This window comes from Podarcis vaucheri (assembly GCF_965113315.1).
Source record: "Podarcis vaucheri genome assembly, chromosome: 7".
In the NCBI taxonomy this organism is placed as follows: Eukaryota; Metazoa; Chordata; class Lepidosauria; order Squamata; family Lacertidae; genus Podarcis; species Podarcis vaucheri.
The window spans coordinates 20,907,497-20,921,455 of record NC_138765.1 but is presented as its reverse complement, the minus strand read 5'-3'; the positions used below and the strand labels follow the sequence as shown (position 1 = coordinate 20,921,455).

Below are 13,959 nucleotides of genomic sequence, written 5' to 3'. Positions count from 1 at the left end.
CTAGGTGCAGTCATTACAGACTCTGGGGTTGCGGCACTCATCTCGCTTTACTGGCCGAGGGAGCCGGCGTACAGTTTCCGGGTCATGTGGCCAGAGCAGTGCACAGAAACGCCGTTTACCTTCCCGCCAGAGCGGTACCTATTTATCTACTTGCACTTTGATGTGCTTTTGAACTGCTAGGTTGGCAGGAGCAGGGACCGAGCAACGGGAGCTCACCCCTTCGCGGGGATTTGAACCGCCGACCTTCTGATTGGCAAGTCCAAGGCTCAAAGGAGTAGATAGGAGAGGGGCAACTGGGCCCTCACCTCAGTGCCATTTTTGAGGTTTGGGTTGAGGCCTGTCCATTTTGGATAAATAAAGATGGCGGGTGGCCCCTAAGGATGTTAGCTGAACTGAGAATCTTCCACCCACCACTGCAGTAGCCTCTGGGGAGCTGGGGAGGAGCGGCATCACAGCCAGACTGGGCTGGCTAGGAGCCCTTTTGAGCCGACTGCTGGTGCTAAGCCTTAACATTCAAGCGCTGGATAGGAAGCCCCCAGAAGTCAAACTGGCACCCTGGGCTGCCAGTAGTAGCTGCTGATCCTTGTCGTGACCCTCCTTGTAACACACGTCAGGTAACTCCAGCTTTGCCTAGGAAGGAAGGAACACATTTTGGAACCTGTCAGGATTTTCAGATGCCTCATACAGGATGATTCTTGTCAGACGCTGCCCTCCTTGGATCATGTTTCTGTTTTTTTATCCTCCAAACAAAGCTCATTTCTTGCCTTGTTCCCTTGGCAGCCAATGGCGTTCTCTCTACAGGCATTTTCTTCCAGCTCTGTCTGCCTCCTATTGTGTTACACACAAACACACACCCGTGCAGATTAAAAAATTTCCCTCTTGCCTTTAAAGCGGCAGAAGAAATTTCTCCCATCCTTCCACCTATAAGGGAAAGTATAGGCCACCAACAAAACAAAACAAAAGAGGAAAGGAGAGGGGTTTTTTTAGAGAATCCATTCTTTGGAGATGGAAACGAAAAATGAAATAAGCTGCTGAACTACATGTTGTTTGTCATATGAAGTCTAACTATTTGTTATAACCTGGGAAGGTGATGTTAACAAGCACCTGAAAGCACTGGCAGTGGTAAAAGCAGGGTGGTGTTGGGGCACAGGTTCAAGGGGGAATCTGGCAGATAAAGAATTAAACACTGCTTTTACACACACACACACACACACACACACACACACACCACAGCAAAGCTTCACTTATTGGGGTCACTTTGTGTCAGATAAAAGAAGGCCACCTGGCCACCCTTAGCACACATCTGGATAAAACAAAGCCTCAAAACCATCTCAACGGTAGGCCTTATATAGCAAGCAGCAGACAATAAGAAAGAGGCAGGTGTCAGCTGTCGTAAGAGAGTCAGGGTCAGAGAGGGGAATAAAGGAAAATGACCCTACCAATATCAGAATTATAGTGTTCTACCTTTAAAACCCCACAAGAAAATGAACTGTGCCTTGGAGAATGCATCGTTTGAGAATACAGTGGTACCTCGGGTTAAGTACTTAATTCATTCCGGAGGTCCGTACTAAACTTGAAACTGTTCTTAACCTGAAGCACCACTTTAGCTAATGGGGCCTCCTGCTGCCGCCATGCCGCCGGAGCCCAATTTCTTATCCTGAAGCAAAGTTCTTAACCTGAAGCACTATTTCTGGCTTAGTGGAGTGTGTAACCTGAAGTGTATGTAACCTGAAGTGTATGTAACCCGAGGTACCACCACAAATCATTTTGCTGTGTCTTTTTACCTTCTTTTGCTATCACTGAAATGTATCAGAATGTATGCTGTGTCTTTTCCATGTATCGTTGAATGTATCATTTTGCTGTGTCTTTTTTTACCTTTTGCTATCACTGAAATGTATAAGAATGTATCTGAATGTATCCTTACTGAAATGTATCTCTTTTTCCATGAATGTACCTTTACAGAAATGTAATGCTGCACTAGGCTGTATTTTTCTGAATGTATCCAAACTGTAGCTGCCAAAACACTCTCCACCACACTGCCATCTACTGGGTCTGCAAATAATGCCATGAATACACACAAATACCAGCTCGTAGTTTTATTTTCCAATAAGTATGCAAACATCAGACTACCACATCCAAGCTGATAGCAATACAGAGCAGGATCTCACATTAACACTGAAGCCATTTCCCAAACATCCAGCCTCACGACCTGCATGCTGATTATCAGCAATTACGGAGATTTTTCCTGTAGATAAAGGAAAAGCCATTAAGCAGATCCAGGATAAATGAGGGGAAGCTCAACACATATTATCCCAGCCGCCAGCAAAATTGACACCTCCCAAAGATCTTACAGGTGATGCAGATGGTGCTGTGGGTTAAACCACAGAGCCTAGGATTTGCCGATCAGAAGGTCGGCGGTTTGAATCCCCGCAACGGGGTGAGATCACATTGCTCAGTCCCAGCTCCTGCCAACCTAGCAGTTTGAAAGCACACCAAAAAGTGCAAGTAGATAAATAGGTACCGCTCTGGCAGGAAGGTAAACGGCGTTTCCGTGCGCTGCTCTGGTTCGCCAGAAGCAGCTTAGTCATGCTGGCCACATGACCCGGAAGCTGCACGCCGGCTCCCTCAGCCAATAAAGCGAGATGAGCGCCGCAACCCCAGAGTCGGTCATGACTGGACCTAATGGTCAGGGGTCCCTTTACCTTTAAAGGTCTTACAACATCCTACTTACCTTATGTTAATCCCCTCCTCACGCCATTCATGTCACTTCCTGCCCTCTCTGCTGTAATTGATCTGTATGGAAACCAAAAGGTCTAAGAGTCAAGGCAGCTCTTTTGTTCAGGGTCTCACTCCATTTTATTACGTGAGCGGGGTGACCCTGTTGCAACAGTTTTGTTTTTTCTCTGTTCTTTCAATAAAGATCAGACTTTGCTTTTTCTCAAATCCTGGTGTGGACTGTGTCAATTCCCGACTGGTACGGAGCCTTCTACAACCGCGCTCCTTCCAAGGTTCCAGTCCTCCTTCTGAGGCAAGGATCCCTTGGGTGGGAGGGCAATTAATTATTTATTCCACAGCCAACCAGAAGAACTCCTTCCATAAAGCAGAGCCAATAGGAAATGATATCTCTTATGCTGTTAGTACTGATTTACTGCTTCCTTTCGGCCTTCCTAAACTTTTAAATAATTGGTTTCATTCCGGGCTCTGGCAAGAGCAGGATTTTGCACAGGCATTGGCTTCCAATTGTGTTAAGCAACACCAAAGCACACAATTGTCCTAAGCACTGGTATTTTTGGTTAAAAATAAAATAAAAGAGGTGCTAGTATTCATATATTGATAAAAGTACTGTTGGTACAAAAAAGATGCTGGTACTCTGTATCAGTGGTGAGCCTTGCCACAAAAAACAGCTCCGGTCCTATGTCTGTAATGATAGTGTTGTAAACAAAAATTGCCCTTTTCCCTTATGGGGTATCCAAGAGCCCATATAGAGTCCTTACATAGGTTCCCTATTGGTAGGAGAGAATAACAGAGGCCAACCAGAGAATATTGAGAAGCAAAGCAGCTAGTAAGCTTGATCTTTATTGATCTGTTGCAACATGGTGCTCCCCTCACACGCAGGAGAGGAAGAGGACCCAGAAAAATGGTGTGCAAGGCCTTATAAAGTCTTTTGAAATTGCCACCCTGTAGATCAAGGCCACCCCCAGAAACATCATACATACATCACAGAAAGGGTGTAACCTAAGACCACCCCTCAGATACATCATACCTACGTCACAGAAAAGGCGGTCTAAACAGAAATTTGAATGTTGTTTTTCTCCTGTCCTTGTTTATCTCCTGTCTGGCAGGTTACTTGAGCCTGGCCAATCTTTTGTAATGATAAATACTTAGTTCCTGGGCCATGTCACAGGCTCACAACCTATTCAAGCACAGACATGCCCTTAAGTCAGGATTTGTGAAGGAAAAGACAATGGGGAGGCTTTTCCACTTTGACCTTGCAGAGAAAACATTTGCTCAGTTTAGGAATCAAAATGGCTTCAGTCGGTCTTCCTGTGCTGATCTATGTACGTGCGGTTATGAACATTACCATATATCTAAGACCTCAAAATTCCTATCGCAATAGAAACCTATCAGCTGGTATACGTGTGTGTTCATGTTTGTTCATTTTTTCATTAATACAATTACTGCACAGAGCCAGTCAGCAGCTACATTCATGTAAAAGGGCCCTGGGGCCTAGCCCTAGGCCTGCCCCACATTGACTGTGCCTGGTCACAATGGAAGGGGTAGCACTGTGGCATAATGAGGACTAGGCAAACAGTGGCCTTTCTGGGACAGGCCTTCAGACTCATAGCCTCCAATATGCTAGTGCCGGGGCATCCTGTGGGCGGTAAGTCAGCTCCATGGGTCTGGAGGCAGAGGCAGAGCTAGTCTGGACAGCAACAGGGCTAAAACACAAGGGGTGGCTTCGAGGGGAGTGAGGGAAAGTGGCAATAGGGTGGGTACACAGCATTCTAGCTTGTTTGCCTGGCAGTGGCTTTCTCTGGACCTTGGAGTTTTAATGCCCAAGTACAGGGCATGACATAAGGAACCATGACCTGCTCCTAGAAAATTAGAAACCTCTGTAATGATTCCATGTAGGGCGGCCCCCATCTTTGTTTTGAAGGACCAGGACATTGTCAGTAATTTCTATACAGGCATCCTTGTAGTAATAGTAATAGTAGTAATAGTAGTAGTAGTAGGAGGAGGAGGAGTAATAGTTATACCATTCACGTACATACCACTTTACAGACTTTCAAAAACAAAACACAGACAGAAGCTTACAATGAAAAATCAGGGATGAGGAAAACAGCAGTGCAAGGGAGATAGGATAAAAATGAAATGTCAGCAAACATATTTACATTCCAATCCTATAGACGAGGGATGTTGTAGGGCTATAATTCCCATCATCCCTGACCACAGGCCACTCTGCCTGTGGCTGATGAGAATCAGAGTCCTGCAACATCTGCAAAGCCACAAAAGTTTAGATTTTTGTGTGTGTGTGTTTTAAGCTTGATTGCATCTGGGAATGAGTACTGCGCCAGAGTTCTCATGGAAAAGGTGTCCTTTTAAGGAGCAAACTGATGGAAGGGGTGGCGGCGGCACCACAGACATGTTCAGGGAAGGGATATAGGATGCAAAACAGAAACTGAGTGTGCGTGGAGCTAGGGAGGAGACTTCAGCAGTTTGGGGAAAGTCGAGGGCAGGGATGGGAAGCCTCAGGGTCTTGGACCAGACTTCTCTTTCTGGCCTTCAGAACTCTCCCCAGCCCACACACCCTTTCTGACCCTGCTGCTTCGCACCCTCCTTGAATGTTTTCGCCTGGCTGGAATGTGTCTTTGACCTCTGGCAATGCCTCGTGCTTGTCTGGATACAGCAAGAGTAGTCAACCTTTCTATACCTACCACCCACTAATGCATCTTTCTTGATGGTAAAATTTCCTTACTGCCCCAAGTGCTCGATAGAAGGAGGATTCAGCTTGTGCCGTAGAACCCCCTACCGCCCACCTAGAATCCTGAAATGGCCACTAGTGGGCGGTAGGGACCAGGTTGACAACCCCTGGGATAGAGGCTAGAGAGGTGTACATGTGAGTGCGTGTACAGAGGTGAAATTCACATTAGTTGCTCTGCTCAGTTTTACCTCTGGTACGTGGTCCCTGGAAAGTTACCTAGAAAGGAACGAAGCCTATGGATTGAAAAGGCTTCCTTGCTCCTGGTTGGGGTTTTGGGCTGGATCTGGGAGCAGAACCCCCAGTTCAGGAGTGAAGCCAAGGGCATAACCTGTCTGTTCTGTGAAGGTAAACAGCTCTGTTCCTCCTCTTCTGAAGCTGGGGAAATGGCTTTTCTTCCTGCGTTTTTCTGAAAGCAAACAAACAAAACAGAACCCTATCCAACCAAGCTATGTTTTGTTTTGTTTTGTTTTGTTTTGTTTTGTTTTGTTTTGTTTTGTTTTGTTTCGTTTCGTTTCGTTTCGTTTCGTTTCATTTTCCGGAAAAGTTAGCAAAGGGAGTTCTCTGCCTAGGTAACAGCAAGGGAGACTGGGTGGAAGTCTTGCTAAGGAAGTGCAAGGGGCTAGCCACCACAGAGATGGATTTTGGGGGAGCACAACTAGTTCGCCCACACTGGGCATTGAGTTCAGAGGGCACCGCAACAATGACAAGAGACTGGGGCGGAGAGCGCCAAATTTTGGTGTTGTGCAGGGCACCACTGAAATTCAAAAGCCCAAAGTCTGCCCCAGGCTAAGCCTCCCTTTGCCGCATGCACAAGTTGGTTCCTGGGCAGATGCATTTCGATGTGGAAAGGGTTCTGCTTCTTGCAGCCAGAAGCTTTCCGAACCTTGCAGCTCAACAGATGTGTGGGCCTATTTAATCCTGATGCACTCAAACCCCCCCTCCATTCCTGTGAACAGATGCAGCCTTAAAGGTGCAAGTCATTCATCACCACTCATCATATCTGCCACAGAGAAGCCTCGTCAAGTCTCTCCTTCCCAAGGGCATGACCTCTCCCCTGCTTGGAAATGGTAGGTGAGGTATTTCTCTAAAATGCTTTTTTTAAAAAACGCTAATGTGGGCCATCAACAGGGAACCAGGCATCCCAGAATAAGGGAGTAGACGGTGCTAGGACCCCTCTGAGACTGGGGGGACTGAGGCCCACCCACCCCCCACCCCCGTCCCTGGATAATCAATCTACAGCTCTTATAATCAAAGCTAATTCATAAGGAACCCCCAAAAAAGCTAATTCAAGATGGAAGGGTGCAGCCTAAGGAGATACTTTGATCATATAAATGAGGAGTAAGGAACCTTAGGCCAGGGAGTGAATATGCCCCCCCCCCCGCATCTCTGTTTTGCTCTCAGAACTGTCCCCAGGCCACACCCATAACTGGACCTGCTCCATGCCCCCCCCCAAGTGCTTTGACCTGCTAGGATGTGTCTTTGATCTGTGGTGATGCCTCAGAGGATGCCTGGGGTAGGAGGGACTGTTTGCGGAAACATCTGGATTTTGTGTGGCTGTAGGCTATTGTACAAAGGCAGGAGTCATATCCATTGCCCTGGCTCCAACTTATGCTGGCATGAGACTGCCAACGGAAAATGAAAAGAGTTCCCCTGATGGTAACTGAAGTCCACCAACATTAGTACCATGTTTTCTTCTTTTAGATGCTACAAAGGAGTAGTGAAAACGAAGACCTTCCTAGGTTCTATTGATGCTTGTTAAAGTATTGTCAGTCATCTGACAATATATACATCCTTTCAATAAATGGGAAAATGTTGGAGTGTGAGGAGACGAATGGGGAACCTGCAGTCCTCCAGATGTTGATGGACTCCATGTCCTATCAGCTGCAGCCAGCATGCCCAATGGTAGGGGGTGGAGATTGTAGTGCATCAACATCTGGAGGGCATCAAGTTCCCCACCTCTGGCTTAGGAGAACATGAACAACAAGTTCTGCAAGCAGGTTTCACTCAGGGGTTGTTTGGGTGGGCTGTTCTTGTAATTTAGTTTCAGCTCTACAGAAATCACTCAAGCCTTCCCAGTGAAAGCAGCGACACCTCCAGCTCTGGCCTGGGCAGCATCATCGACACCCCCAAACACATCCTCTACTCAGCCTGCAGTTTACCTCACACCTTGGACGACTTGCTGGCTGGGCTGTCAGTTCCGAAGAAAGCCGCTCACAGGCCCCCGCCAAGCCGCCCTCGACGCAGCAGCAGCCCCAGCGTCCCTGTCGACCTGGACATGAGCGACGGGGAGACCAGCCTCTCCGACAGCGGCTCGGAGTCTCCTGTGTGTGTGGAACTGCCGCCACAGCCCTTCATCCGCGAGCACACTGTCAGCAGCACCAGCGCTCAGGTGGGGCCTCCTGACACAAAATGGCCTCCTCTGCATTGCTAAGTTATTGTGACTGGAGAGCCGGGTCTCTCTTTGAGCCAAAAGCTGAACTCCTCTTCAACTACCCCACTGGGTAAATGGGGGTGCAACACTGGAGCTAGATAGATCACATTTAGTGCAACTCTGAGGAACCCATATTGTTACATGCACCCCAACCCTATGAGACGTGAGAGATTTCGGGGGCTCCAGTGCTTGTCTAAGTATCTGTGAAATAAGGTTTGAGGGGAGTTACTGGAGCCTTGTATCAGATGGGTTGTTGTTGTTGCTGCTGCTGCTGCTGCTGCTGCTGCTGCTATTTCGATTAATATACTGCCTTTTATCAAAGGGTCCCAGGGTGGTGAACAACATTAAGAACACATTTTATGGAGCATAATAATTAAAACATCGTAAAAAGCATCATAATAGGCAGCATCATAATAAAATCATCACAATAGCAGGCCATTTATATCAGGGATGGGGAACCTGTTACCTTCCATATGCTACTAAACTACAACTCTCATCATCCCTGGCCATTGGCCATGCTGGCTGGAGCTGATGAGATATGGAGTCCAAGAACTTCTGTAGAGGCCACAGATTCCCCATCCCTGATTTACACATGTACACAGGTTGAGCATAGGTGGAAAATACAGAGGTCCCAGGTGTAATGCTCCCCATCAGATTTCTAATGGAACTGCCAGAGCCTTTTACAGTGCCTTTTACAGAGAGCAATTCAGCCCTCTGTATCCTTTTGTCCATTGATTCTCCATCAGTCACAAAAACATCTGCAGGTTGATCGCTTCCTTCTCTTTTAACACCTCTTCCTGCTTAATGGGGTTGGGGACAATAAGGCTTAGTCATCGCTCCTCATCCTTTTTCTGAGCCATCTTAACTCCCATCGAAGCACATCACCTGACTGTCACCAGCTATAAATAGTCTTCTTTCAGGCCTTAAGACGTGTTGCTTCAGGATAAGCCACCCTTGACAGCTCTGCTCACAGAAACCTTAAGAGCAAAAACATCACACAAGGAATCCCAGTGGGTCATCCAGGCCAACTGCCCTCCAAGTGCACAGCAATAGTCTTCAGTTTCAAGTGCCTGGAAATTTCTGTGTTTGGAATATAGCTCGTATTGGGCACAGTGGCATGGTTTGCACATAATGCTGAGCCGAACCATGACTGTACAAGAAGGAAAAAGTGTGCCATTGGTATTCATAGCAAAAATCACAGCTGCTTCATTCCTCTCCCTGCTGTTGCTGCTTCACTACCAGGAGCTAAACTATGTTTTGGCTTAACATGACATCCAAAACCAGGCTTGTAGTTTGTCTGCCCCCAAGACAAACCATGAGTGGTAAGCCAGGAACTTACCACGTGGGTGGCGCTGTGGTCTAAACCACCGAGCCTCCTGGGCTTGCTAATTGGAAGGTCAGCAGTTCAAATCTCAAGAACGGGGTGAGCTCCTGTTGCTCTGTCCCAACTTCTGCCAACCTAGCAGTTTGAAAGCACACCAGTGCAAGTAGATAAATAGGTACCACTGCAGCAGGAAGGTAAATGGCACTTCCACGCTCTGATTTCTATCACTGTGTTTCGTTTTACCAAAAGCGGTTTAGTCATGCTGGCCACATGACCCAGAAAGCTGTCTGTGGACAAACGCTGGCTCCCTTGGCCTGAAAGCGAGATGAGCACCACAACCCCATAATCTCCTTTGACTGGACTTAACTGTCCTGGAGTCCTTTACCTTTACCTTTTTTTAAAAGCCAAGAACTAACACTTGGCTCAGGGTCCAGCATTCGGCCACACACTGCCTAATTCAGGTTGCGCAGTTATAGTTGATTGGGAGGTGTTGTGCAACCAACTCACTTCCCAAAGAGACTGGACATCTTGTGCTAAGAAAAATGTCAGGAAAATGCGCTGGAAAGTGTGGAGTAGCACTCGCTAACCTCCCTACAAACAAATCAGGGTGAATGCTCAATAGACAGGCTGCCTAGAAGCACCCCCAGTGTTTCCTGCTATATCAGAGAAGACTAAGGTGACCTCTTGGTGTATGTCCCTTAAGGGCAGTGGAGGCTGGTTGTTGTCGTTGTTTAGTCGTTTAGTCGTGTCCGACTCTTCGTGACTCCATGAACCACAGCACGCCAGGCACTCCTGTCTTCCACTGCCTCCCGCAGTTTGGTCAAACTCATGCTGGTAGCTTCGAGAACACTATCCAACCATCTCGTCCTCTGTCGTCCCCTTCTCCTTGTGCCCTCAATCTTTCGCAACATCAGGGTCTTTTCCAGGGAGACTTCTCTTATGAGGTGGCCCAAGTATTGGAGCCTCAGCTTCACAATCTGTCCTTCCAGTGAGCACTCAGGGCTGATTTCCTTAAGAATGGATAGGCTTGATCTGGTTAGGAGGCTGGTACATTAGGGTAAAGAGATCACTGCCCAGCCAACCTCCATCTGTCTCCAACCAGCCACCACCTGTCCACCATCTTCCTTACAACCAGCCCCGGGGGTGGCCCTGAATGCCAGCTTCCTCCTCCTTACTTCCTGCAGAACTCAACAGAGTAGAGGATGGGGGACAAAACTAGAATCAGTTGGGTTTGCTCTGGCTCCACTTACTACTGGTCTCCTCGTTTTCTGTCCCATAAATCCCAATGGGCACCAGCCACCACGGTTCCTCCCTGCACCAGTGAAAGGATCCCTGAAGATGTCGGGATCAAGTGAAAGAGCTCGTCTCCTAGCTTTCTGCATGATGCCCATTTTCTCTCCTCCATAGGTTTCTTGGTCAGGCCCACGCAACAGGGAATTGATTTCCTTCTACGAGCTGCAACTGCAGGAGGCCAGGCTAGATGGTCAAGGCAAGAACATCCATTGGTTTTGCTCACAGACAGAAGAGCACCTGGAGAATCTGACTCCTGGCACTACGTACTTGCTCCGCGTGAGGTCTCTCAACGTGGCAGGTGCTGGGAAGTGGAGTGCACCCTATAAGGTGAGCACAGTCCTCCTGGCGGGGAGGCGGGTGCACATACCATAGAATTGGACATCCAAAGAATGTAGAAAGGCACACCCGTTGCACTTTCACCCAAAGCCCAATTCAGGGAGGCTGACCCTGGTAGAAATGTCAGAACCATTGATAACCGCAAAAAGGCACATCAGAGCTAAAATGAAATAGAGGATAAATTGAAGAATTGTTCATATTTGTAGCATTTTGACTTTTAAAAAAATTAAATATGCAGGAGGTAACAAGTGCTTTTTGAGAGAGAGAGAGAGAGAGAGAGAGAGAGAGAGAGAGAGAGAGAAACCTGCAGGCTTTTGATGACTAAAGCACTGTCAACAAAGTACCGTATATGCCAATTTTAACCTTTGGCACTCTGTTTTGCAAAGCCCTAAGACAATCCACGTTTTTAACTGTAGTTGGGGGAATCCTGTAAATACATAAATATTAGAAGTACATAAAAGAAATACATAAATATTAGAAGTACATGGATTTACTTCTTTGCAGTCGAATCTGAACTACAGTGATTTGCTCAATAAGCCCTCCAGCCCTGCTCCAACTTATTTACAGTAGATGCAGTCCCCAAAATGTAACCGCTGCAAAAGTTGCAGGCTGACTATTGCTGTGACTATTTCAGCAGTCACCTATAAAATTGAAGCTAACTATCCCAGCAACCCTTTTACTATAACCCCAAACTAATGAAGCACCAACGTTCATGCATCTCCAGGAGATTTTTTTAAATATTACGTTTTTATCCTCCCTTTCCTCCCAGGAGTTCAAGGTGGAATGCGTGGAGAACTTAGCTGAACTTTGCTGCTTTTGAAACTAAAGTCACAACTAGTTTTTCACGTTGGTTTCAATTGGAACTATGTGCAACTAAGTAACTTAGCCTGGACCCAAATCATAGTCCTTCTCCCCATTCCACCATCTCCATATTTTACCCTCACAACAAGTTTGGTTAAGCTGAGAGGTAATGGATTGGCTCTAAGTCTCCTGGCAAGTTTCACAGCTGGACCTGGGGTTTCCCCAGTCCTAATCCAACACTCTAACCAGTACACCTCACTGCCTCTGTAGGAAGTTGGCTTTGCCAGACATAATGTGCATGGTCACGTTTCAAGATGCAAGCAAGTCCACTTTTGATGTGGGAAACACCATTGCAAGATGGGGTGCTAACTGTTGCAACTTTAGCAGATTTCTAGCATACTGTTTTGCATTTTGTTGTCTCCCTGTAACAAGCTCTTCCCCTTTGCTTCTTCCAGTTTGGCACAATGCCTTCTGTGGCAGGAATGCCTCTGGACCCGGCTCCTGTCACTGTCACCGTGCGGCGGTGCAGGAAGCCCCAGAAGAAGACGATCTTTATCCCTGCCCCCTAAGAGGAACAACATGGAAGTAAAGGATAGCACCTCCCACTTGCCCCCGCATCTGTTATTCCACATCTCCCCATAACTGCTGCTTGGTGCCTTGGCAAATTTTCTGCTCACAAAATTAACTTCTAGCCAGGCGAAGAAGGTCAGGGGCTGGGATGATGGGAACTGGGCATATACAGATGTCACAGTTCACAGGTGCATTTGCAACTATTTTGCTGCGTATGGTGGGAATCTGATACATAAGAGCAAGGGAAGAGGCTGAAATCATGTGACTGCAGCCTCCTACCCTACTCTCTACTGACCCCTTTTGCCCAGGTTCTGTAATGGCAGCCTGCTCTCTGCTGCCCCCTCTTGACCAGGTTGCCAAGAGGCAGCAGAAGGAAACAGGGATTAAGCCCTGCTGTTACACACCCTGGACAATAGTAGGCAGCAGAGAGCAGAGAAAAGGGGCAGCAGTTACACAACTTGGATAACAGGGAGCACAGCAGAGAACAAGGGACAGGCTACAGTTGCAGTACCTGGCCAAGAGGGGGCAGCGGAGAGCAAGGAAAGAGGCTGCAGTAACACAACCTGGCCATGCAGCTGTATCCTACACATTTACTTTGCTTCCACTGAGCTCCATTAGATTTAATTCCACGTGGCAGTGCATACATTTGTCAACAACTGGTGTGTTGCTTGGCTTTTCCAGCGAAATACCACAATCTGTCACCCTTTGCAAGTGGCCCGAGTGCCTGGCGATTTGCTTGCAACATTCACTCATGATGAGGTTAGCTTTGTGTGCCCACCAGATGCTGCTTGACTACAAATCCCATCATCCTTGGCCATTGGCCACAACAGCTGGGACTGGTAGGAATTGTCATCCAGCAGCATCAGGAAGGTAAAAAAGGCAAAGGTAAAGGGACCCCTGACCATTAGGTCCAGTCATGACCGACTCTGGGGTTGCAGCACTCATCTCGCTTTATTGGCCGAGGGAGCCGGCGTACAGCTTCCGGGTCATGTGGCCAGCATGACGAAGCCACTTCTGGCGAACCACAGCAGCGCATGGAAACGCCGTTTACCTTCCCGCCAGAGCGGTACCTATTTATCTACTTGCACTTTGACGTGCTTTTGAACTGCTAGGTTGGCAGGAGCAGGGACCGAGCAACGGGAGCTCACCCTGTCGCGGGGATTCGAACCGCCGACCTTCTGATCAGCAAGTCCTAGGCTCTGTGATTTAACCCACAGCACCACCCACGTCCCATCAGGAAGGTACCGATACCATTTCAGTCTGCATATGAAGTGGTACGTAGTGGAACGCAGCAGCTGCTTGCGCTTCAGCGTCAGTGTGCTGTATATGACTTTAAAGTGTAATTTGAGAAGTTGCCACAGGATGGTGCCAGAAAACTATTCTGCAGATGCACATAAGGTACAAGGGTCTCAGCGCCACTTTTGAGTACCTGTTGGCCCAAGAGAGCCAACATGAGAGATGTGGGGCAATTTACTATCTTCCAGCCTAAACTAGCTCACGGGATGAAATAAGGTACCTCATAATGGGGTGAAGGAAGACACAGCCATGTTAAGCTACTTGGATGAAGGTTCTGATACCAATAAGAGGAAGAGATAGACTAAAGTATAGACTATAGTTAGATATGAGGGAGAACTAGACCATTTACTGACTATAGTTAAAATATGAGGGAGAAATGGGCGGTTTAAATATATACATAAAATAAAAATAATAAACTAAGACTAC

At 47.4% G+C, this 13,959-nt stretch overlaps 1 protein-coding gene and 1 long non-coding RNA gene across 2 annotated transcripts; one reads left to right on the top strand and one right to left on the bottom strand.

Moving 5' to 3' along the window:
- Nucleotides 1-2,081: 2,081 nt before the first annotated feature.
- On the bottom strand, nt 2,082-2,976 carry LOC309538260. The gene is made up of 2 exons (XR_014222149.1): nt 2,732-2,976; nt 2,082-2,245 (listed from the first exon to the last, which is right to left on the bottom strand). It is a non-coding gene; the product is annotated as an uncharacterized lncRNA (long non-coding RNA).
- A 1,282-nt stretch (nt 2,977-4,258) lies between these two features.
- On the top strand, nt 4,259-12,270 carry FNDC8 (fibronectin type III domain containing 8). The gene is made up of 5 exons (XM_082229149.1): nt 4,259-4,381; nt 6,439-6,549; nt 7,524-7,871; nt 10,645-10,857; nt 12,123-12,270. Exons 2-5 carry the CDS (start codon nt 6,547-6,549, stop codon nt 12,234-12,236), a joined length of 678 nt encoding a protein of 225 aa, XP_082085275.1. The 5' UTR covers nt 4,259-4,381; nt 6,439-6,546; the 3' UTR covers nt 12,237-12,270.
- Nucleotides 12,271-13,959: the final 1,689 nt, after the last annotated feature.